Source organism: Herpailurus yagouaroundi, unplaced genomic scaffold (assembly GCF_014898765.1).
Source record: "Herpailurus yagouaroundi ecotype Mexico unplaced genomic scaffold, PumYag 159, whole genome shotgun sequence".
Taxonomy (NCBI): Eukaryota; Metazoa; Chordata; class Mammalia; order Carnivora; family Felidae; genus Herpailurus; species Herpailurus yagouaroundi.
The window spans coordinates 62,555,590-62,578,110 of record NW_024412400.1 but is presented as its reverse complement, the minus strand read 5'-3'; the positions used below and the strand labels follow the sequence as shown (position 1 = coordinate 62,578,110).

The 22,521-nt window shown below is 39.0% G+C and overlaps 1 protein-coding gene across 6 annotated transcripts in view; it reads left to right on the top strand.

Annotated features, from left to right (window-relative positions):
* Positions 1–22,521, top strand: part of MECOM (MDS1 and EVI1 complex locus) — a 565,633-nt gene that overhangs the window by 488,199 nt on the left and 54,913 nt on the right. For 5 of the 6 annotated variants that reach the window (XM_040480694.1, XM_040480692.1, XM_040480698.1 and 2 more), the window contains exon 3: positions 17,823–17,957. In XM_040480694.1, the coding sequence (XP_040336628.1) occupies positions 17,823–17,957 (135 nt within the window). Of the gene's footprint in view, positions 1–14,056; positions 14,968–17,822; positions 17,958–22,521 lie in introns of those variants that run through there. The other variant, XM_040480697.1, reaches the window with a different exon arrangement.

The following is a 22,521-nucleotide window of genomic DNA, read 5'->3' as shown; positions in this document are numbered from 1 at the left end:
CCTCTTCAATGCCCATCACCTACCCTCCTCTCCCTCCCACCCCCCCATCAACCCTCAGTTTGTTCTCAATTTTTAAAAAAAAATTTTTTTTTAACGTTTTTATTTATTTTTGAGACAGAGAGAGACAGAGCATGCACCAGGGAGGGGCAGAGAGAGAGAGGGAGACACAGAATCGGAAGCAGGCTCCAGGCTCTGAGCCATCAGCCCAGAGCCCGACGCGGGGCTCGAACTCACGGACCGCGAGATCGTGACCTGGCTGAAGTCGGACGCTTAACCGACTGCACCACCCAGGCGCCCCAGTTTGTTCTCAATTTTTAAGAGTCTCTTATGCTTTGGCTGTCTCTCCCACTCTAACCTCTTTTTTTTTCTTTTTTTTTTCCTTCCCCTCCCCCATGGGTTCACGGTTTATTTTAAAAACGTGTCACTTCCAGGCAAATCATAAAGACTCCTCTTTCTCTTCATGTGCTTTCTTCTTCCTATCTCCAAGGTATTCCTATCTTGAAAAAGATTTCTCCTCACTAGCATTGGGACTTACTTCTAGCTTAGCTGTTAACGAATTTGCATTCCTATCACTACTTTTGGTTATTCTTCTCTGGTGCTCTATGTTTCCATTTCTATTTCTCAGAAACAACCTTTGCCTGAGGGACAACAAATAAATTAGGAGAAAAAAAAAAGTTTGTTTGTCTTCTAACGTAAGGATGTCTATGCAAAAAACTAACCATAGAGGGCATTTATGTAGAAGGTAACAACTATTTTTTAGAGTTAGAACTCCTTTTAATGATCACTAATGTTTATTAGGTGCTTATGTGCTAGGTACTGACCTAAGTGCTAGGTGGGGATTGTTTTATTTAATCCTCTCAACAGAGGATACAACAATACTATGAGATACTATCATTATCCTCATTTACAGATGAGGAAACTGAGGTGATAGTTAACTTGGCACATGTCACTTGCCTAGCATATAGTGAAGCTGTGATTTAAATCCAGACTGTCACACTCTAGAGTCTGAGCTTTTAATCATTACACTACTTCTTTCCTCTTTATGAGTCTCTGCTATGTACCAGGCATTACACCCAGTTCTCTAATTTTTTTTAATGTTTATTTCAGTTTTGGGAGACAGAGTCAGTGCACGAGAGGAGGAGGGGCAGAGAGAGAGGGAAACACAGAATCTGAAGCAGGCTCCAGGCTCTGAGCCGTCAGCACAGAGCCTGATGCAGGACTTGAACTCACGAACTGCGAGATCATGACCTGAGCTGAAGTTGGATGCTCAACCGACTGAGCCGCTGGGGGGGCCCCTATACTAAGTCCTTTATATATGTTATCTTCAGTTTAATTCTGATAACCTATGATAGAAGTTTCATTACCATAATTTTAAAGACAGCATCAAGAAGTTTAAGCAACTCTCTCAGTATCACAGAACTAGACGCAGACTCCATCAACATCTCCAGCATCAGAAGTCTACAGCTTAGCCAGAACTGGGCAGAAGACTGATGTCTCATGAGTCCAGTTGATTTCATAGTTTCAGGGAGGGAACCTGTGATCTACCGAGCCAGGGGAAGAAGCTCTTATTACTTCATTATGGCAGCTTTACCACATTCAGTCCATCACCTTCCTTACTAAAGGCCACGAGAGGCAGGCTGTTTGTGAAAACAGACTATTGCCACCACATCCTAGGTGTGAGTGATTTGATGGCTGGGTCATGTGAGTCGTGTAGGAACCACTGTATCACCTGGACAACAGTAAGCAAAATCTGGAGGGACAGGGAAGAATGAGAAAAGAAGCATTGCTTTCCCTTCCACAAATACTATGGGTAGAGGTTACATTAATTTATTTGTCTTGATAATTTGCTTTGTCATTGGTATGAAATATTTTTTTTTTAATTTTTTTTTTCAACATTTATTTATTTTTGGGATAGAGAGAGACAGAGCATGAACGGGGGAGGGGCAGAGAGAGAGGGAGACACAGAATCAGAAAGAGGCTCCAGGCTCCGAGCCATCAGCCCAGAGCCCGACGTGGGGCTCGAACTCACGGACCGCGAGATCGTGACCTGGCTGAAGTCGGACGCTTAACCGACTGCGCCACCCAGGCGCCCCAATATTTTTCAAGACCTAAACCAAATTCAGTCAGTTTATTTTACTGAGGGCTAAAATTCTGCAGCGAGCGAGTATTTGGGAGTCAAGTGTAGTCCAAATTCTCTTGCTCAGCCCTTAAATTACCAGTGTTGATACCCGTTACCTTGGCTTTGGTCGAGCATCAGAGAAAGTGATGTACAGTATTTTCATTCAGATGTTGCAGGGTGTGAAAAATACCTATCTCTAAAACTGAGAGTTACACACTGAACACAACAAGATACTCATAATAAAAGGCATTTGATCCCTGATTCCTACCCGGGGAACAGATGATTCATGTATCCCCCTGTTCTCTTTTCTGGGTAAAAGATCACTTATTCTCTCTCTGTCTCTCTTTCTCTTCTCTCTGTCTCTTTCTCTCTATCTCCCCTCCTTCTCTCTCTTCCTCTTCCTCCTCTTTCCTTCTGTTCACAATAGTTGAACATCAGTAATTTGAGTATGTATATGTTACAATGCCACTGTACTTTCCAAGATTAAAATTTAGCAAGATATATTTATAGACTTTAAATGACTTTCTTGAAATATTTTAGAATTGAGGACCAAGGAGATATACATAGGAAATGGTACACATTTATTATGATACTTTTTGCAGAAACAACAAAAGCCAGAAAATTAATACAAACACATTACATAGCTAAAGTACTCAGTGAATCATTTAAACTTGATTCACCCAACCATTGTTTTGAGGATGTAGGAACTTTGCTGGCTACTCGCAAGAGTGGAAGTGGGGAGGAGAAATACAAAAGTGTGTAAGATGCAGTGTGGTATCACACAAAAGCATGAGTTTAAAACTTAAAATTGTAGGGGCGCCTGGGTGGCGCAGTCGGTTAAGCGTCCGACTTCAGCCAGGTCACGATCTCGTGTGTCCGTGAGTTCGAGCCCCGCGTCGGGCTCTGGGCTGATGGCTCGGAGCCTGGAGCCTGTTTCAGATTCTGTGTCTCCCTCTCTCTCTCTGACCCTCCCCCATTCATGCTCTGTCTCTCTCTGTCTCAAAAATAAATAAACGTTAAAAAAAAAATTAAAAAAAAAAACAAAAACTTAAAATTGTAGTCATTTCCATCTTACCTTCTTCCTAGGCTCATAATTTCAGTTTTCTCCATCTTCTGACTGAGTTCCATGTGTTATTTGTAAATTTATAGTCCAGATCATATGGGAATATAAATTATGTGTGAATCAGGGTGCGTATTTTTCTTTCCTCTTTAGGTATTTCCATTCACATGCTTTCTGGCATTCTCCATTCTAGTTGTAGGGCACTGCATTAGCAAGCCTGGATTTGTTTTCCAGCCAAGAGCTACACACCAAAGCACAAATACCTTTGAGAATATGCATCTTGGAAGTTGACCAGTACTTAATTCTGGAGTTTATAGACAGGCTATATTAGGATTTTATTTGAAGCTGAAGAATCGACTCAACAAAATTTATAGAAAGATATTTTTAAAACCATGGCTGAAATCAATGTCCATATATTCATAATGATACTGAGATTTTATTGATACTTTAACCAACGATTAGAATATTTTGACATTTTACCTTTGGTATGTATCAAAAGATGGGACACCCATCCAATGGATTAAAAACCTAACATGCTTTCCTGGCACTGTAGGGTTTAATTTTTTGTTTGTTTGTTTGTTTGTTTGTTTATTGTTTAAGTGTCTGGCTATAGTCATTGATGTAATAAAATGGAGTTTTAGGATTTCCAACATAGAGAAAAGATCAATGTTTCACTAACTCATTGATAAGAACTTAACATATTGATTGTTTTTGAATAATTCTGTAACGGACATATGGTAACCAGCACCTAAGGTCAGAGCTTTGGAGTGGAGCGATAATTCTAGAGCCAGACTGCCTCACCACCCCTCCCCCAATATGGCGTATGCCTCTTTAGTTAGAAGAAAGCACTTTCAATAGATTACAAATTAATCACAGTCATTAGTGTTCTTTATGGAAGATTGTTTGGTCACCCCTGTGAAATGTTCTGTTCTTCAGGATGATGAGTTAATTCATCTGGAACAATGCTAGTTCATCAAGGTTTGTGGTTTATCTAAAGATCAAATTCCTGTAATTTTGTATGCCATCTGACTTAATGTCCATGTAGTTTAGTGGTCAGGCAGGCATCGGCTGGCACGCCACATGAATCCGATATCAAAAACTGGAAAAAAAGGCAAATTCTTAAATGTTTAATTCAGGCATCCTTAGTCTGAGATTGACTCACTGCTTTTTTTCTCTCCTGGGGAAATGAAGATCTAGATAATGCCAAGTCTTATTAAGAAAAGCCTAAATAATGTAAAACTTTGTGTGTAAATAACCCCATGGTAAAATCCGTGCTTTAGGAGAGCTTGTAATAGAAGAGGATAGGAAAGTGTGGTTTGATTTTGAAATGAGATTAGAGACATTCCTTTGGAAGGTTCTTGTACCATACACTCAAATACAATTACAACAGCTCACAGGGCGAGGATCAATCGGCTAGAGTTTGCTGATAACCTACTTTTCTTGAGAGCTTGATAGACCTTCCAAATGCTTTCAATGTGAACGAAGTCGAGGCTTGATTTTGTCCCTATTCATCTATTACTATTTTGTAGTAACATTTTTTGATCAAGAGGTAAAAAAAAGTCAACTGATAGAAAAATATTTCGAAGAATATTTATCTGCTTTGCTGAAATGGATGCAAAATAACATAAAGCGTTATTTCCAAAATTCCTTCCCTTAGGCGTCCCAGTGGAAGGGGCAAGGGGATTTTGTACATGTGTAAATATTTTTGTTGATGCCCCATTAAACAAGTCAAAAGGTTTCTTTCCTGCAGTACTTCTTAAACTTTTAGAGTCCTAGAGCATTTACCGTGCTGATGTTCATTGTGAGGCCCCAAGAGGGAGTTACTACCTTATTTAACCACAGAACACATTCTCGGGGAAGACCTGCTAACAAGTCACTGGTTAGAAAATGCTCACGTGAAGAGTGTTTCTGGCCATTAAAGAGCCTATAGGTAAATTGGCAGGTAACATATTACAAATGACCCTAAATATGATGACTGACTAGTGAATGATTTTATTTTATTTTTTTAATTTTTTTTCAACGTTTTTATTTATTTTTGGGACAGAGAGAGACAGAGCATGAACGGGGGAGGGGCAGAGAGAGAGGGAGACACAGAATCGGAAACAGGCTCCAGGCTCTGAGCCATCAGCCCAGAGCCCTACGCGGGGCTCAAACTCACGGACCGTGAGATCGTGACCTGAGCTGAAGTCGGAGGCTTAACCGACTGCGCCACCCAGGCGCCCCTAGTGAATGATTTTAATAACAAGTACTGTAAGGGTGCCTGGATGGCTGTGTATGAGCTCGACAAATAGTACTAGTATTTCCATTGTTTCATCTCCTGAATGCCGTGACTGTAAGAAAATGTGAAGGACCCACATGAACACTGTTAAAGGACCAAGAACTTCTGCTCACATCCCTAGTTGCTAACCAGAACTAAGGACCTGTTTGGAGGGAAGAACCAGGATATGGACGTACCAAGATAAATTTGACATCAAATTAGAGAGGAGACTGCGTTTGGAATTAGGGGCTTTATTTTCTAGCACGTTAGGATCCATCAGAGTCTTTATTAGTGTGTTTTTTCTTTGTTTTCTACCTTTTCTTTTCTTTTTTAGGGAAAACAAAACATTGTTATACCTTTGTTATTTCAGGAAGGCTAATTTTTGGTCTACAGATGCCATAAAATTCAGGCCTAATATGACAAGGGCCTTCATTAGGTCGGTGCCAGTGGGAAGATGAAGGCTCTGTAGTAACAATTTAACAGACTGACCAAGTCAGTGACTGTTTACTGGGGATAAGGGAAACGAAAGAGTCCAAGATGTTGTCCAGGGTTGGCACTCAGGTAAAGAGCAGATGGAACAGAAACAGAAATATGAGTGATAGGGAACAGTAACGTGCTGCTTCTGGACATTAGCAGTGGCAGGAGTTTCTATCTCTAAATTCCCTAAAAGAGGGGCGCCTGGGTGGCGCAGTCGGTTAAGCGTCCGACTTCAGCCAGGTCACGATCTCGCGGTCCATGAGTTCGAGCCCCGCGTCAGGCTCTGGGCTGATGGCTCAGAGCCTGGAGCCTGTTTCCGATTCTGTGTCTCCCTCTCTCTCTGCCCCTCCCCCGTTCATGCTCTGTCTCTCTCTGTCCCAAAAATAAAAAAAAAAAATAAATAAATAAATAAATAAATTCCCTAAAAGAGACTTATCAGGGCATCAGTTGATTCCCACAGGGGTACAATGTTAAATAGTCCAGTTTTCTTGGCTATTATAGCAATTCCTCATACATGTAGGCATAATGAATTCACTCTTACAAGGGAAGTTCAAAGGGAGTTTTAGCTCATTATGAAAAGATGGGGCTGGACATGTTAGTATGAATGAAACTTGATCCCATCTTGAAGAATTTAAGCTACAATGACCCTTAAGAAGGATTTTTGATGATTTTAATGATGAACAGTGAGCAATGATTTTAGTAATGAACACTACTGTAAGGCAAGGTAGACCTGGCTATAAACCAGAATTGAAGCAAAGATGATTTGGGGTGAATGATGAAAAAAGGTCAGACTTGGTAGGAATCAGTGGGCATAAAAAAGGGGGTCTTTGAAGGGCAGATAAGATTTCATCCAAGATAATCAAGGCAAAATGGATTATAGGCCGAGGAACAATAATGGTTAGAGTAACAATTATTTTAGTAATCCCAATAATAATAATAGCTGTTTTAATTGACCATATGGTATGCACCATGCATGATTCTAGGTGATTTACTTACATCTCTTCATTTAATTGTCAAAAAATGGAATGAGTTTATACTGAATCATTAGACAACTGAAGCCCACTGAAGAATTTTGAACAGAAAAGTGATTAAGAGCTGATGCTGGGGAAGATGAACAGTATTGAGCATGAACTAGTGGGAAGGTGAGCTGTGGTCAGATGGTCTGTTAAGAGGTCATTGCAATAATTCAGACAACAGGTAACAGGCATCTAAGCTGGGCATCCATGGGTGGGAATGAAAAGCGAGGAAGATTCTTACACATTTTTTCAACAAACATCTACTGAATACCTCCATATGAGGTACCATATGAGGTACAATACCTCCAGGTGTTGTATTAGGCTCTGGGCAATAGAAGCAAATAAAATATACCCAATCCCTGCTATTGTGGCACTTAAAGTCTACCAGAGGACATGGTAGAGAATAAGTTTACTGGCCTTGGTCATAAATATTGACCTGAAACTAGTCCAGATGTGTGTGTATGGGTGTGTATATGTGTGTGGATGGCTTCCTAACCTGGTTTTTAGGGATCTTAACCTCAATTACATTTTACCTCTGCCTCAGAGCTCTCCCTCTTACTGATTGGCAGAGAACGCAGTGGGTAGGACAGAACAAACTCAGCTGCAAGCCAGACAGAGACAGACATCTTCGGGGGTAGCACAGCTTGAGAGAGCAAAAACATTTTTCTTAAAATTCTTCTCTTCCATAGGTCAGGGTAAGGATTAGGGCAACTGGCATTGGAATGGAAGAAAGAGGATAGAAAAATACTTCGATTTTGCCATTCTTCAAAATACAGACTAGACTATCTTCCTCATTGTGTGTGTCTGTAAGTCTGTTCTAACCCATTATACCAACACCAATACTATGAAGCTTATAGTATTTTGACCTGTTCCCATGAACTCAGAGCGGTTCACACTCATATTACCCGATTTATTTTCCCAACATTCCTGTTAGGCTGATATTATGAAACTCTCATGGAAACCAACTCAAAGGTTAAGTGACTTACCCAAAGGCACATAGCTAGGGGTGGAGACAGAAGTAGAGACAGGTCTTCCAGCTCACTTTCCCCACAAAATTATGAGTCTACAACCACTAAAGCAACGGTGTTTTCATAGCCTCAGGGAAGAGGCTGACCCTCAAGTTATTTCATAATGTGCTGAATAGTGTCTCGAGAGATTGAATTAATTAAAATTAATAAAATAATTAAAAATTAATTCCTAACAGAATTGGAGTTAATTCTAAAAGCATTTAGTACATTCATTCTTTGATCCAAAGTTAGGAAGAATAAGGAATTTGGCTTTTGAAGACTAATTGTAATCATGATCCAGGTTATCATCTAAAAAAAGAAAAAGCTAAAAGTAATTTTTGCTCGGTGACCTAAAAATGTTCATTGTCTCAACAGCCAGATTGATGTGTTGTATGTTTTTTGCAATTACTTATTTTTCAGTTTTTGTGAATATTTATTTGTTCAGTTTTTTTTAATGCATCTTTTAATGCATATACGTCAGAGTATTAAACATTTCTACTTTGGGTGGATAAGGAAGAGAAAAATAATGGTATTTCATCTCTTTTTCTCTACCAAAATTTTACTATATTTTATTAAAGTTTTTATTTTATAACAGTGTTTTCATTTAAACTTCATATGAATTTGTTGTTGTTGTTGTTGTTGTTGTTGAGCTTTCGCCACAAAATAACCACTCAGCGTAATAGCTTAGGACTGAAATACATCAAAATAGCCAAACAAAAAATATTTTAAATATGGCAGTCTTAATTGGAGTTTAGGAAATAAATCTTTGAGTATAATAATTTATTCACTAGAGCTGTTGTCTCAGCAAAGTATTTCATCTTAGTTTCCAAAGGGCTGCTAGTCATTACTAAATATATTTAGAGTAAAGCAAAAAAAAAAGGAAAAAAAGAAAAGAAATTCACTTTCAGTGTGGCCAAATATACGATAAAATACTCAAATGGTAAGAAAGTCATCTGCATTTTTTAAAAGATCAGCTAGGTGATTATGCTTATGTAGTTAATTAATAAAATTGGAAGTAGGTAATGGTTCACTGGGGAAACTTTTATATCACAGTATCTCTTTTGAGGGATCCCATGCTGTAGGGACAATAACGGGGTGCTAATTCTGCACGCACACAGTGCCGTCCTACAAAGACATCGAGATTTGTAGGAAATCAACCCTCCAGCAGTCCTGGCAAGCCAGACTGACCCCAGCAAATGAAAATAATCAAAAGTAATTAGAAGCGTGCTGGACTACTCCTCGGAGAGCCGAGCGGGAGAGTAAACATGCCTGAATCCTCGAGCCACTGCAAAGGCCCATGTCTGAGCTGTTAGGTGCCCTGACCTTGTCCACATAAAGATGTGATTTATGAAGTGCAGGGCACAGCAGCAGGGCTTCTGTCTTCTCCTGGAGAACCAAATTACTGAGGTGGGGATTAACATGCTTTCAGTAGGGCCCATTTCCAGACCAAGGGAAATTTTTTATTTACATTTTTTTTTACATTTAATTTCCTTTTTTCATTTTTTTTCAACAGCCCTCCCCCATAGATTAAAAACAACAACAACAACAACAAAACAAAAAACAAAGTCCATCAAGAGAGACAAGAAACATCTCTCCTGAGGAGTGATGGTGTATATTTGTGACTATAGACATTCCGAGCCTTTTTTGTTTGTAAACTTACTGTGCTGGACTGTTTTGTTTGTGTGTACCTACCCAGCACCACAGAATTCACCTTCAAATTTAGGGGGCCCATCTTGGGAAATACGCCCCTGATTAAAACATATAAACTAAAATTAAACAAAATATTCCTTTGATTCCTTGGCTTTCTGACCTAGTTTCTCTGGCTAGATGTTATGCTTCATTACAAGGCTTACTCTTTAAGTAAAAGGATTTGGGAGAAGAACTTGTAGGTGGTCAAGAATCTGGAGGGAAAGAAGGAGGAGAGACAAATTGGGAGTTTCTGTATTGGGAAAAATATTTATAGGAAAATCAGTGGGGAGTCTCTTGAGTCCTAAAGACGTACTTACTATATTTTTTCTTATCTTAGTCTCAGTTAAGTTAGATTTTACAAAATCCTGTTCTGATGTGGAAAAGAAAGCATCGATTTTCTTTTTAAACACACGTCAATATCTATACATGAAGCTAATTTAATTAGCAAGCAGTTATTGTTCAGCCAAATGTCAATTTCTCAGATTATTTCATGCTTCTTGACATGAACTGTATGAAACAAGATTTAACAGGATCTCCATGAATGAAACTGCACTTGAGAAATGTAAAAATGCACTTGTATGTTCTTGAAAAGCTACAAAAAAAGAGTGTTAAAACAAAAATGTCAGGCTTGAAGTTCAGTGTATATTTAGCCACCTCAAGAAACCCAAAGCTGCGGAATTAAGGGAAGTCTACTTAGGCTGAGGTTATAAAGTGCCTTCCTCTATAAACTAAAAACATAATGTCAGGGTGAATGGGAACATACTTTATTAACTTTATGGTATTGAAAACTGCCAGCAAGTTGTCTTGTTTTTAAATATTGTCCTCTGCAGAGTGTTACAGGGCTGTTTGTCCACAGGAAGCCTATTAAAAGTGGACAGTGCAGTCATTTCATCTGGCTTTGGCTGGACTGCTTTTCTTTCCTTTAATGATGTGCTGGAATGTACCATGCCCATAGGGTCTCCATTAGCAGAACTTTTACTTCTGGGACAGCCATGAAGTTGAAGGCTTAAAAGAGGCATCAGCTTACAGTCTTGTGGGAATCACTTGAATACTGAAGCACTAACTTCTTACTGCTTTAACTAATATATTGACTTATTTTAAATAAACAGTTACACAATGAAGGCAGAGCCAGTGGCCTTATTGGAAATCTTTGAGCCTTTTTAAAGATTCTGCAATCCACGCAGATGGGGGAGGAAGGAAGGGGCCTGAGGAGGGTTTATGCCCTTTTCAAACCAGGAAGAAAACACATTAACCTCTCCCACCCCAGCCCTGCCATCAGCCAAAGGGGGATCTTTACAGCTCCCAGAAAATCTATCAACTCACACTCAAACCTCATATTTTCCAATGCCTTTTTCCTGGTAAACAACAATTAACAGACTGGGACAGAAAAAACAATAATTCCTTCTGGAAAAAAAATGTTTTTAAAGTAAGGTTCTTCTTAAACAGTGGTGATGAATCAGTCTATTTTCTGCTTTCTCCAGAGCTATACATTTGTTATAGTATGTTCTTCCATTCCATCCCCTTAATATTTAGATCATTTGTCCTGATACATGTTTGCAAATTAAAGTTGGTTTGAGATTATAGTAAAACCATTATTTTTAATAGCCCATTTCAAGGGCAGCGTTAAACACTGCAGAACACGCATGTTACTGATTACTGCTGAGCAGACAGCGGCTTTTGCAGATTAATTTGTAACTGGGAACTACTGTAAACAGATTTCACCCGAAATCCCAAGGAATAAAGGGAATTGGTGGTAGTATTTGGCTCCTTGTATTTATTTATTGTTTTAGAAACCTCCTGATGGAAAGCAAGTTAACCAGGGAGAAAAACAAGCGCTGTGCAAAAACCTTTTTTCTCCAGTGCTCCGTCTCCTCTTCTGTTTCACTTCTTACGGGAGGAGGTGGGTCAGGGTCTTCTCCTAAAGGGTTATTATGGAAATAGCAAGAGGCTCCTTTCTTGAGAAACAAGGCCCATCTAACTACTCTGGGATTTCAGGACCCTACTTGTAAACTTCCAAGCTGCGTCTTTGGGGGAAGAAAAGTGGGGTGACTCTGTTTTTCCGCGAAGTTATTATATAATCAAAAAAGAGAGGGGGCGGGGTGTGAGGGAGGGAGAGAGCGGGAGCGCGAGAGCGAAGGGTGGGGGGAGCAAGAGCGAGGGAGAGAGATTGATATTTCGTGTTTGCCCGGGTCCTTCTGATGATTTCCTTTAGTCTTTCTCACCAGTAATTCAGCAGAGAGCAAGACTGATGATGATGATATTGATAAAATAATGATGAGGCTAAATAATCCCCCATCTCTCTAGATAAATCTTCCAAGGTTTCAGAGAGAAGGCGTTAACACTTTTGGCTCTGTTTGGAGAAGAGAATTTCCTACGTGGAACTAGTCCTAGCTCAGTCCGGTGTCCGCGGTTCTGGACTGCAGGGTGCCCACGGCCAGAAGCTCGGGAAGCGCGGGCCGGCGTGCTGGGCGCAGGGCAAAGCCGGAGGCCGGCGCCCGGCGGAAGGCAGGGGTTCACCTGGGTGGTTGAAGCCGCAGCCGCAGCCGCAGCGCCTTAGTTCGGGGTGCAACGCCATCTACCGGCCTCAGCCACATCTGCAAGTACCCAGACCTTGAAAGTCGCCCCGCCTCCCCCACCCGAACCCAATATAAGGGAAAAAACTCCGAGGCCCTTTCCACGAAATCCTAATTTAGCCAGAACCTGCCACTGATTCTACCCGACCTTTTGTTTATCCACCGACATTTCCTCCTTTTCAGAGCCGCTTTGTAAAGGGCAAGGTGGCGGGGGCCGCGGGGCTGGGGCGGGGGATTGGGGCGCTCAGCTCTCAGACCCCCTGATCAGGCCGCACTGTCTGAAGCAATCGGTTCCCCAGATTACTTGTATTTAATACACAATGCATCATAAAACAAATCCCTCATCCTGACAGGAAGAAAATAGAACAGCTCATAGCTCGAGCCGGTCCAATTTATGGCTAAATTAAAAAAAAAAAAAAAAAAGGGCTCCGACAATGGGCAAGTTGAGGAAGGGCAGGAAATCAATGGCAGCAAACCGGGGGCTCTTAAAGGTTCTCAAGCGCCGAACTCTATGGGAATATCTGACCGGGTTTTAGGTTATTTACAAAGGATTTTTCCTGTCCTACCTACCACTGCTGTGCGATTTTTCCTCAAACAATGGCCATTATCTGAAATAACAGTTCAATGTCACAGATAACAGGCCACCGAAACGAATTAGTCACCACCTCTTGTCATTTTCTCTCTCCCACATCCCTCCCTTTTGTTACTATTTTTGTTTTTTAAATCAGCATTTTGGGGAAATATACATCTACTAGATTTACACGTCTATTTGCACTTGGAGAAAACAAAAAGGGGACTTGGCGTCGTCCCTGTTCGCTGATAAAGTTCAACATAAGCACGCTTTCCATAGCCTTTCCCTTCGCCCCTCCCCCTCAAGGGTCCCTCGACCGGCTTACTTTGCTTAACTTTCCATTGTTGAGTTGAGAAGTTGGATTTGTTCATTTGTTTTTATGAATGGAGTTTTGTGATAAAAAAAAAATTATTTCCATTTAACCGTTGGGTTTTACTAAAATTTCAAAGGTTGGCTATAGGTAAATCCGTAGACTCTTTTATTTTGTCACGCATTCCTATATTCCTTCTTCCGGTGCTGTTTCTGAAATGTTTTGATAAAAAGTGACCATTTATATTAGAAAGTTATTAATCAGCGTACAGTACTGATCCCCCAAAGCAGTATTTACAACGTTAAAACTTTAAAAATAACCTGAGTTGTCAAACTGCTTAATTCCACTTTTGGTCGTTAATGGTGTTTTAATTAACGTATTACAGAATATGGCAAAAACTCACCAGACAATTGTCAATCTCTCCAAGACCTTAATACGCTATTTGGGCAGGTTATTGGCAAAACATGTTTCAGATTTTGAAATTACTTCTTTTTAAGACAAACATGATTTGAAAAAGTAGCATGTTCTTCAGCTGACCTAACTCTAATAATAGAGAACAGAGCATGAACTTCAATAATAATCATTTAAAAAGATGCTTAGCAGAAAACTGGAAATGGACATGTCAACTTTCACTGTTAGGCTGTTGTTTTCTGAGAATTTCTAAACTAATTATGAGGTTTAGCATGAGCCAGTGCCTCTTCACCCTAAACCCCATTCTCATTCTCGCCCCCTCCAGCGCCCCACCCCCAGGCTTGGTGCACACACCCTCACACCCCCCAAAGCACTTCTCCACCGGATCACTCCCATCCCCCACCTCCAACACACACGCGCACACACACACACACACTTACACTTGTGCTTTCAGGACACCTAAACAGAGGATATTTCCCTAGGGAAAGAAATCCTGTCTGGCGAGATCTCCCCATTGGTTGTTTACCCGGAGAAATCTACATGCTTAAGGGGGATGGTGTATCCATAATCAGTCTGTCCCTATAGGACTTGGGTCTTGGCGACCTTTTTGTGACCTCTCCCGCCAGAGGAGGCTGCTGTCACTTTAAAAATTTACTGAAAGAGGAGCCCCGTCTGGCTTCCGACACTCTGGGCGGCGGGAGATAGCTCCCTTTCTCCCTCGCCCCGGGTTCTTTCTGGATGGCCGAGCAGATCTTCTTTAAAGAGACAGTTCATGAAATAGAAACCCGGCGGCTGCGCTTGGAGTTGCGAAAGGGGACGATCCCGTGAGGGTCTAGGACTGGGGAAGGCGCTACGGAGGATCTGAAAGGGGGCTAGAGCTCCCCTCGCCTCCCCAGGCCCCCCACCTTTTCAAACTCTGCCCCTCCTGCCTGTCCCCCCCCACCCCCCCTGGAACTGGGAGAGAGAAGTGGAAGAAGTTTTAGTGGGTTTCAGATAACTTTCATTACACATCGGGCTGATAAGAGCAAGAGAAAGTGAGAAAAGAGGGAGGTGATGTGAACCAGAAGGAATAGCTCCGAGCTCATTTAGGAAGGGGGAAAAAAAAGCCAAAACACACCAAACCCGGGTCACCCAGACGAAAGGAGACTTCATTTCTGGTCTTAAAAATACACTGTTGGCGGACAATAAATCTGAAACGCGTGGTCCTGGCGAGCAGATCCTAGAAACGGACAAAGTTATCAGAGACCTATTCGGAAATCGAGACGCGAGGCTTTCTTTTTTCCTTTTTCTTTCTTTTCTTTTTTTTTTTTCTTTTTTTCTTTTTTTTTTTTTTTAACATCCCGAAATGTGGTTCGGGATCGTTTGAAAGGATTTTCGTGCAGGAAAGCTGGGGGCTGCTGATTATTTTATTTTGTTTGTTTTAATTCTTCTGTGTGATTGCCTTTTATTGCTGAGTTGAGGCCATAGAAATCTTAAGGTAAGAGAACGCACTTAAAAAAAAAGTCTTGGCGATGTGCATAGTTTGTAACTTCGGACACTTTTCTGCCTTGGCACCCCTTCTCCGGGGCACCCCCCGCCCCCCCCAGCCTTCTTTTCCTACTTGCCCGCAGTCTCGCGGAGCCCTGCTGCTTATCTACGTTGCTGGGACTGGCGATTTCCTTGTTCCTCCTGACGGTGCGGTCTGGACGCGTCTCCGGGGTGGGTCGTCCGGCCTTCGGTGGGTCTCTCTCCCGGCTGTCGGCCTTTTTTCCCTCTCGCTCGTCTCCTACTTCCCCTCCCTCCGTGTGTCTGTCCGTCGGTATCAGGGACGCAGAAGGTGGGGTTGCCAAAATCTGAATTCCTGGCACCGGCCACGCGACTTTGGAGCCGCTTTCGGCCGAGTTCCACCTTGCCAAGTAACAGCTTTGCTGTCCAACATCGTGTGCTGCTTCGCGAGAAAGTCACATTCGGACCCTTTGGCTAGAACGTAGGGATTTTTTTTTTCTTTCCTTTTGCTGTTGGTTTTTGAAAGGGCCTTTCTCTAAAGTCCACCTAAAGGGAATTCTTTTTTTTTTTTTTTTTAAGCTATCTTTGGAACTTGACAGCCTTTAAAAACACAGGAGTGTGTTAGATGAAATGACAGAAGATGTGTTGTTACTTTATTTTATTCGAGATTTCCGAGACGATTAAGACATTTGGGAGACAAATGCAGTTCTGCTAGCAAATCAAAAGTGAATAATTCACCCAGGGGGGGAAACGTTTCTGGAGAAAGTTCAGCTTTTGTCTTGGGGCAAGAATATTGAGAGTAAGAAAGTTAATATGTTGATGAAATATTTGAATAATCATGTAACATATATGTAAAAAGACATTCTTTGGGAATGAACCTGTTTTTAAATTAATTTCACTGTTGACAGTGGCAATGGCAATAATGTTAACACGGAATAAAATTACACCTAGAATTTTTATGTGCAGTATATGCAATACTTAACTCCCTGCCCCCCGCAAAAGGGAATGCTGGAAAGCTAAGGGGATAGATGATGCTTGACTTTGAAATTAACAAGTTTTCCACCTCTTTCTGCAAATATGAAATGGAACTGGTGTTGCATTTCACTGACTTCACTCTATTTCCTTCATTAAATATTTCTCTCCTGTGTCAGTAGAACTGCCTTTTTGTTTTTGCTAGTCAAGAAAACAAATACCAGAAACCAAACAAGCCAAAAACTAACAAAACAAAAACACCAACTTTTTACTATTTTAAAATGTGTATTGCTATTGTTATTTATGCTTCTCGTAGACATCTGGGAGGGGGATCTCAAGTTGCCATTTGAGTTACTCAGCGTTGAGAGTTGAAGAAAACGAGTTAAAGTTTGTAATTTAAAAAATAAGAGATTGTTAAAATCTGTCTTTCTCACTAGAGAGGGTATTTGATGTAAACTTTCTGTTGTTGTTAGTGTGAAGAGGTGTCTTGAAAAAGATGTGTGTGTGTGTGTGTGTGTGTGTGTGTACGTGTGTGTAGCAATTACTATCCCTATCTTCTGTTTTGATTTTTCTTTTTTAAATTGTGGGGCTACTTATTGCCCTTTAATTGCCTCATGGCCAAAGGCTTATTCATAATGCCTCTTAACTAGAGCTCTCAGAGCCCTGGGCTTCTTCTTGAAGTTTGTGGTGAGTTAATGAGTTGAATCTGCAACTAGGTGAATACCTGAATTCTATGCAAGATTGCTTTTGGTCTGTGGACCCAAGAGTTTAGTTTTTACTTTTAGATAGGTGTAGATACAGCAAGGTTCTCTGGGAGTTATTTAATGATTTTTTTTTGTTCTAGAGTGTCTTATTTAGTCTGTGATAGGAAACTTCCTCAAGTTTGCATTAACTGATTGACATTAACATTACCAGCCTTTCTAGTTACTCCCCATTAGGTCAACGACTCTGCAGCTTTTAATATTGATGTTTAAAACATTATTGCTGCTAGTGAATCAGAATAGCTTTGTTTAAGTATGCAAAACCTCAAAAATAGATGTTTCCCATTTAGAGTTTTGTTTAATAGGTGTCCTAAGTAATGATTAATATTCAGGATAGGCCAAATGTAAAATCATATGAAAAATAACAATACACAAACATATTTAATGATGGCAATTTGTTACAGTATTATTATATATATTTTTACTTGTTCACAAGCCAATTTTGTTATTTTGCTTACTAAACATAAAATTGAAACATGCATTGACATGTGTTAGGTTGCCATATTTTGCCTGAGTGTGCATCAATCGTTTGTTTTCATTTGTTTTTCTTAAGTTTTGTCAGAAACATCTATGAGACAAATTTTATTATCTTTTTCAATTCAGGGTATGATTTAGTTGTTTCATGGTAGTGAAATGCAGAGTGAAAAGGAATTTAATAATATTTAAAGTTTTTTTAATTGAATGAATTTAAAGGACAAAAATGTGAAAGTATACACTTTCATAGGAAGACAATCTGAACCTTGAACATTGACTACTTAGTTTAGAAATATTATGTTAATATGTACTATTCAATATTATTTTTTCATAAAAATCACATTGACTAGAACTAAGTCAATAGCACTCATTCATGCATAACAAGGAAACAAGCATTTTTTGAAATCAATTGATCAGTTTTTGCAATAATTTACAATCGCTTTGTTCTTTTAAAAAACAGTACATTGCTGCTTCTAAGATAGCTTATTATCATACCTCCTTTATTAATATGCATGCTGTCTGACTTTTTAAAAAAGGATTTAAAGGAGGACTACACACGAGTAAAATATTTTCAAGTAATTAACTATTCTAATGAATGAACTGATATGGAAACTGATTGTTCTCATCTTCTTCCTTCCAGATCTTAGATGAGTTTTGCAATGTGAAGTTCTGCGTAGATGCTAGTCAACCAGATGTAGGAAGCTGGCTCAAGTACATCAGGTTCGCTGGCTGTTATGATCAGCACAACCTCGTTGCATGCCAGATAAATGATCAGGTACGTTGTAAAGATTTTCTTGTCTTTTCTTTGAGAGCACTAAAGTATCAGTGAAGCCTGAAGAATAAAAATAACAGTGAGTTGCAGTAGACCCTTGTGGCCTGTTTGTTGATAGGGTGAAAGGTAATGCACAAATATAAGTAAGATGCAGAATAAAGTTATTTGCAGCACTGCTTTCTTTCAGTGCTACTTTTTTGGGTGGTTTACTCACTTTGTAACAGTAAACTTCATAAATGTTCTAGTTTTCTGAATGTGATTGGATGATTTAAACACTGAGCACTATTTATTGCTAGATGTTCTTTACCTTTTTTTCTTTACCATCATAATAGGGAAACATTCATAGAAAGTATTGAGGTACTCAATAACACTTTATGAATTTGTGCAGAAAATGGAAGTGATACCCTTGAAATAATATATAGATCTTACTTGAAGTAGTAGGTAGATATATATATATATATGGATGATCTATTTGTGGACTTACCTGACTATGCATTTTATATTGACTTGCCTGATTATAAATGAGAAACATTTTTAGATTAATCAAAATACTTCTTTTTTTTGTATATGTGAAAAGTAGAAAAATATCACTGCTGGAAATTGCTTTATGGAGGCCCATGTAGTGAGGTTAACTGTAATAACAATAGCTATGAAATAAGATCATGAAAATATCATGAAGCATATTTTGCACTCAATAAAGTTAGGTTATGAATCTTGTAACTTTGTATGACAATACCTGAAACAACGAGAGGTTTAGCCTGTTAATTTTTTGTTTTATAAACACTACTGGGTTAGAATTTAATTATGTTACCCATCATTTATTTCTTTTAACTCAATGGTTACCTAAATTAAATATGTTTCAAAGACCATATTAAAATGGTTGTTTGGCAAATTCACTGTGAAAATCACCACCAAGGAAAAGAAAAGTTTAAATTAGATGTTTCCAATTGAAAGCTGTTAAGTAATGCTAGCGTCATATGGTCAAAGACTCTGTTTCAATCATCATTATGAGATTATTCTTTGGCATTTTACCAGCTACCAGATAATTTTTACTGACTAAACTGTATGAGGTAGTAAATTGTAAAAGTAGGTTTAAATGGGAATCATTTAAAAATCTTCAACATATATCAAAAATAATAAACCAATCAATGGGTTTTTTTGTCTTTGCTGTAAGAAAACAAGAGGCATTATTGACAAAAGAAAACATTATTAAATTAGCTATTGATTGAGAGCAGAAAATATCCTAAGTCCGTCATATGAGTTACTGTCACATCAACAACACTTTTTGAGCGCACACTATTTGTAGATGTGGGAAATACATAGGTGTTATATAAATGAATGGATTTTTCATGCTATGTTTCTTAAAATAAAGGAGTTGATGGACCTCAAAAGAGAGCTGTAAGATGAAATAATGTATTTATATCATAATAATTATTTGCTATTCATATTTACTGACAATAAGAGCTATCTCATTGGACAGATCAAACTGTTGTAGGATCAGTGAAAGGATGGTAAGAATGGGACTCTTGGCCAATACGTTTTTCATTTAATATTTAGGTGTCTAATATTTTATAGTAAATACACTCGTCATTGGGAATATTAATTACATTGAAAAAGCAAAACTATTTTTCTATTGCTGACTCTGAATTAGCTTGCTTATTAAGGTAGGCATTTATAATTTTAACACAGTTACTTTTGAGGTATATGTTTGAGGTATATTGCTTTCCAAAGAAAATATGCTGGTTTCATACCAGCATATAATGAATAGCATGTTTACTTATTTTAATGGAAGAATCAGGGAAAATAGTTAATCAGGAAAAACATAAAAGGTCAATATTAGACACATACCTATTATTTCTGTAAGCACTCATTTTAAGTATATGTGTTGTACTGGTAGACATCTAAGATGGTAACAGAGTGCATATCAAATAACATCATTGTGAAATTGACATTACATGGTCAAGTAAGTTCACCCATAAACAAGGAGACAGGAAAGTGAGAGGTAAAAGTCAGATTTGTGTGATAGGCAATATATGCATACAATCCTGCTTAGCCCAGTTGACAAGACAAAAGAGAACAGACACTCAGATGATGTATGCATATGTTATAAACGTATTCATCTGTAAGCTTGTATGCATAGTTCTAAAAGTTAATTAAGACTGCAATTTCAGACAGCTTTGAAATGTGAATGCTGGACTAGGTACAATGAAAAAAAGAGCTGACTAAAGAGATTCTGTAGGTCTGTTTTTTCGCTCTCTTTTCCATGAGGAGTAAGAGCTGACAAGTGGTGAGCAAGCACAACTCATCACATAAGAACACTCCCATTGTGTGAGATATATTTAATGTCCATAAAGAGAGAGACTCTGGATCAGGGGCAATTATTAAACACAAACAACAACTCACCTGCACAACACAAAAGTAAATGAAGCACTCTCGAGAAATTGTAAAGAACGAAACAAAACAAAACAAAAAGGTGTTTCTCTTCACTCCAATTCTGAGATAGAACTCAAGTTTAGAAAACGAATTTTAATACCACAACAGGTATTAAGTCTTGGACTATAAAGAGGAAGAATGTCAGATGGATCTTTCCACTGTAGCCTGGTCATAGTAATAATTATTATATCTAACAAAGAAGGGAAAAGATGGCCCAGAACAAAACAAGGGTGTAGAAATTATAGTTTATTTTTGGAAAGGTAGATATTTTTAGAAATTCTGACATTAAAGACCAAACTTAATCAATGTGGATCAGTTTTATAATGATGTAGAGGAGTGGTATAAAAGTGAATAAATGTTCTTGCTAAGATGATAATACAGTCGATGATAGTGAGACAGTCAAAATGTGTCCTGAATAAAAACCCATGTTTGGTTTGTTTGGGGGTGAAGAAGTACTTAGAAACAGCATGGATTTTGATTTTCAAGTAAAGTTGGAAAAGGATGTAATCTGGTTCATCTGGCTGTTTGATTAACATTTTTCTAATACCTCTGTACAAGCATTTTATTTGAGGGGATTTTAATTTTTAAATCTAAATTCTCCAGTAGATTTCTGTGAATTATTTTATTTCAGGTTTTTTTTTTTTTCCAGGCCAGAGTGAGCTTTGTGGCAGTTTTCTTTCTTACTGCTTCCTAGAAAGACTCACGTTTGTTGTTTTTAGATGTCTCTTCATGTTTTCAAAATTATTGCAGTGATGCTTTTGGAGATAGGAGTTCGGAAATACTGGCATGAGCGTTTAATCATAATTTCTAACTAGCTGCAGCTTCTGGCTGATATCCTTTACCAGCTCCCTGAAAATATTATATTAACCATAGTAATTTATCTTTGTAGAAGAAGGCCACACCAAAGACACTAGTAAATTAAGCTCTGAACACATTCAGGTCATAAAATAGAAGATCCATTATAATATCAAAGGTTCTTTATCCTTGAAGTCCTAATTATTTTCCCCATATTCCGTAAAGTTTCTGTACAATGTTACATAGCCACACTGTTGTGGTACAACATTTAGCCGCATATTTTTACTGAGACAGACAATGCTTCAGTATTTTTACATTTTAACAGTCTGAAATTGTCCCTGGTTGTTTTCAGGAGCAAGAACTGGCACTGAGAGGTAGAGCAGGGCAGGAGCAAAAGCAGAGAGTTGGATAATGACAGCTCTTTCCAGAATAGGTCCTCAGGAGGACCAAATATGTAGAGGAAGCATGAAAACAGTTAATTACTTTGAGTTTCATTTACATCTAGACTCACCCATGTGTCTAATGTTAAGGAAGCAAACATCTAGACGGCTTGCTTAGGTTTTCTTTCTTTCTTTTTTATTCTGGATATTTTGATGTCCTTTCCTTTGATGTCTTGTAGATATCTTTACAGACCATTCTGCTGGGTGAGTGTAGCACTTTGCTTTAGATTTGGTCCCACCCACTCCTGCCCTTCCCTCCATCCTTTAAGAAGTTTCCTCAGACCTCCACATTTCTGTATTTTCACCTTGATCAAAGACAAGATGACCCATAGACCCCCTATCCACCTCAAACAAGGCCAGTTTTCATCTATGATATGTTCATAAATTTGAGGCACTTATGCAATAGCTCTTTGGACACAGTTTTTCCTCTTCTACCTCATGGTGAAACCATATTGGTTGTAATCAGACAGGTCACCAAGGCACAAGTTGTGTAAGTTGACTTTTTAGACTTAAGACCTGCCTTCCCACTCATGATCATTAGAATGAGCTGGGTGTGTGCTTTGGGGTAACATTTTATACGTGTGTATGTATTCTGCGTCATGGAAAGGAACACAGTTTCATTCAAACTCCTGGCCTTCCCTTCACATGGTCTATAACTGGAATAAAGTTCTCAGAAACCCAAGACATTATTAATCTTGTCATTTACACAAGGTGATAAGTCCTTTCATTTTTAAACAGGCCCTTGACAGCTGGTATTTAGTAAGTAGAGTAAGAGAAGTCTGCTGTTCACTTTGAGTAAAAAGAAATGTGTCAATAAGAGATTATCCAATGCCTGATGTATATTTTGAAGAAATAAGATATAGAAGAACGAGCGCCCCTCAGAGAAATCAAGGTCAGCA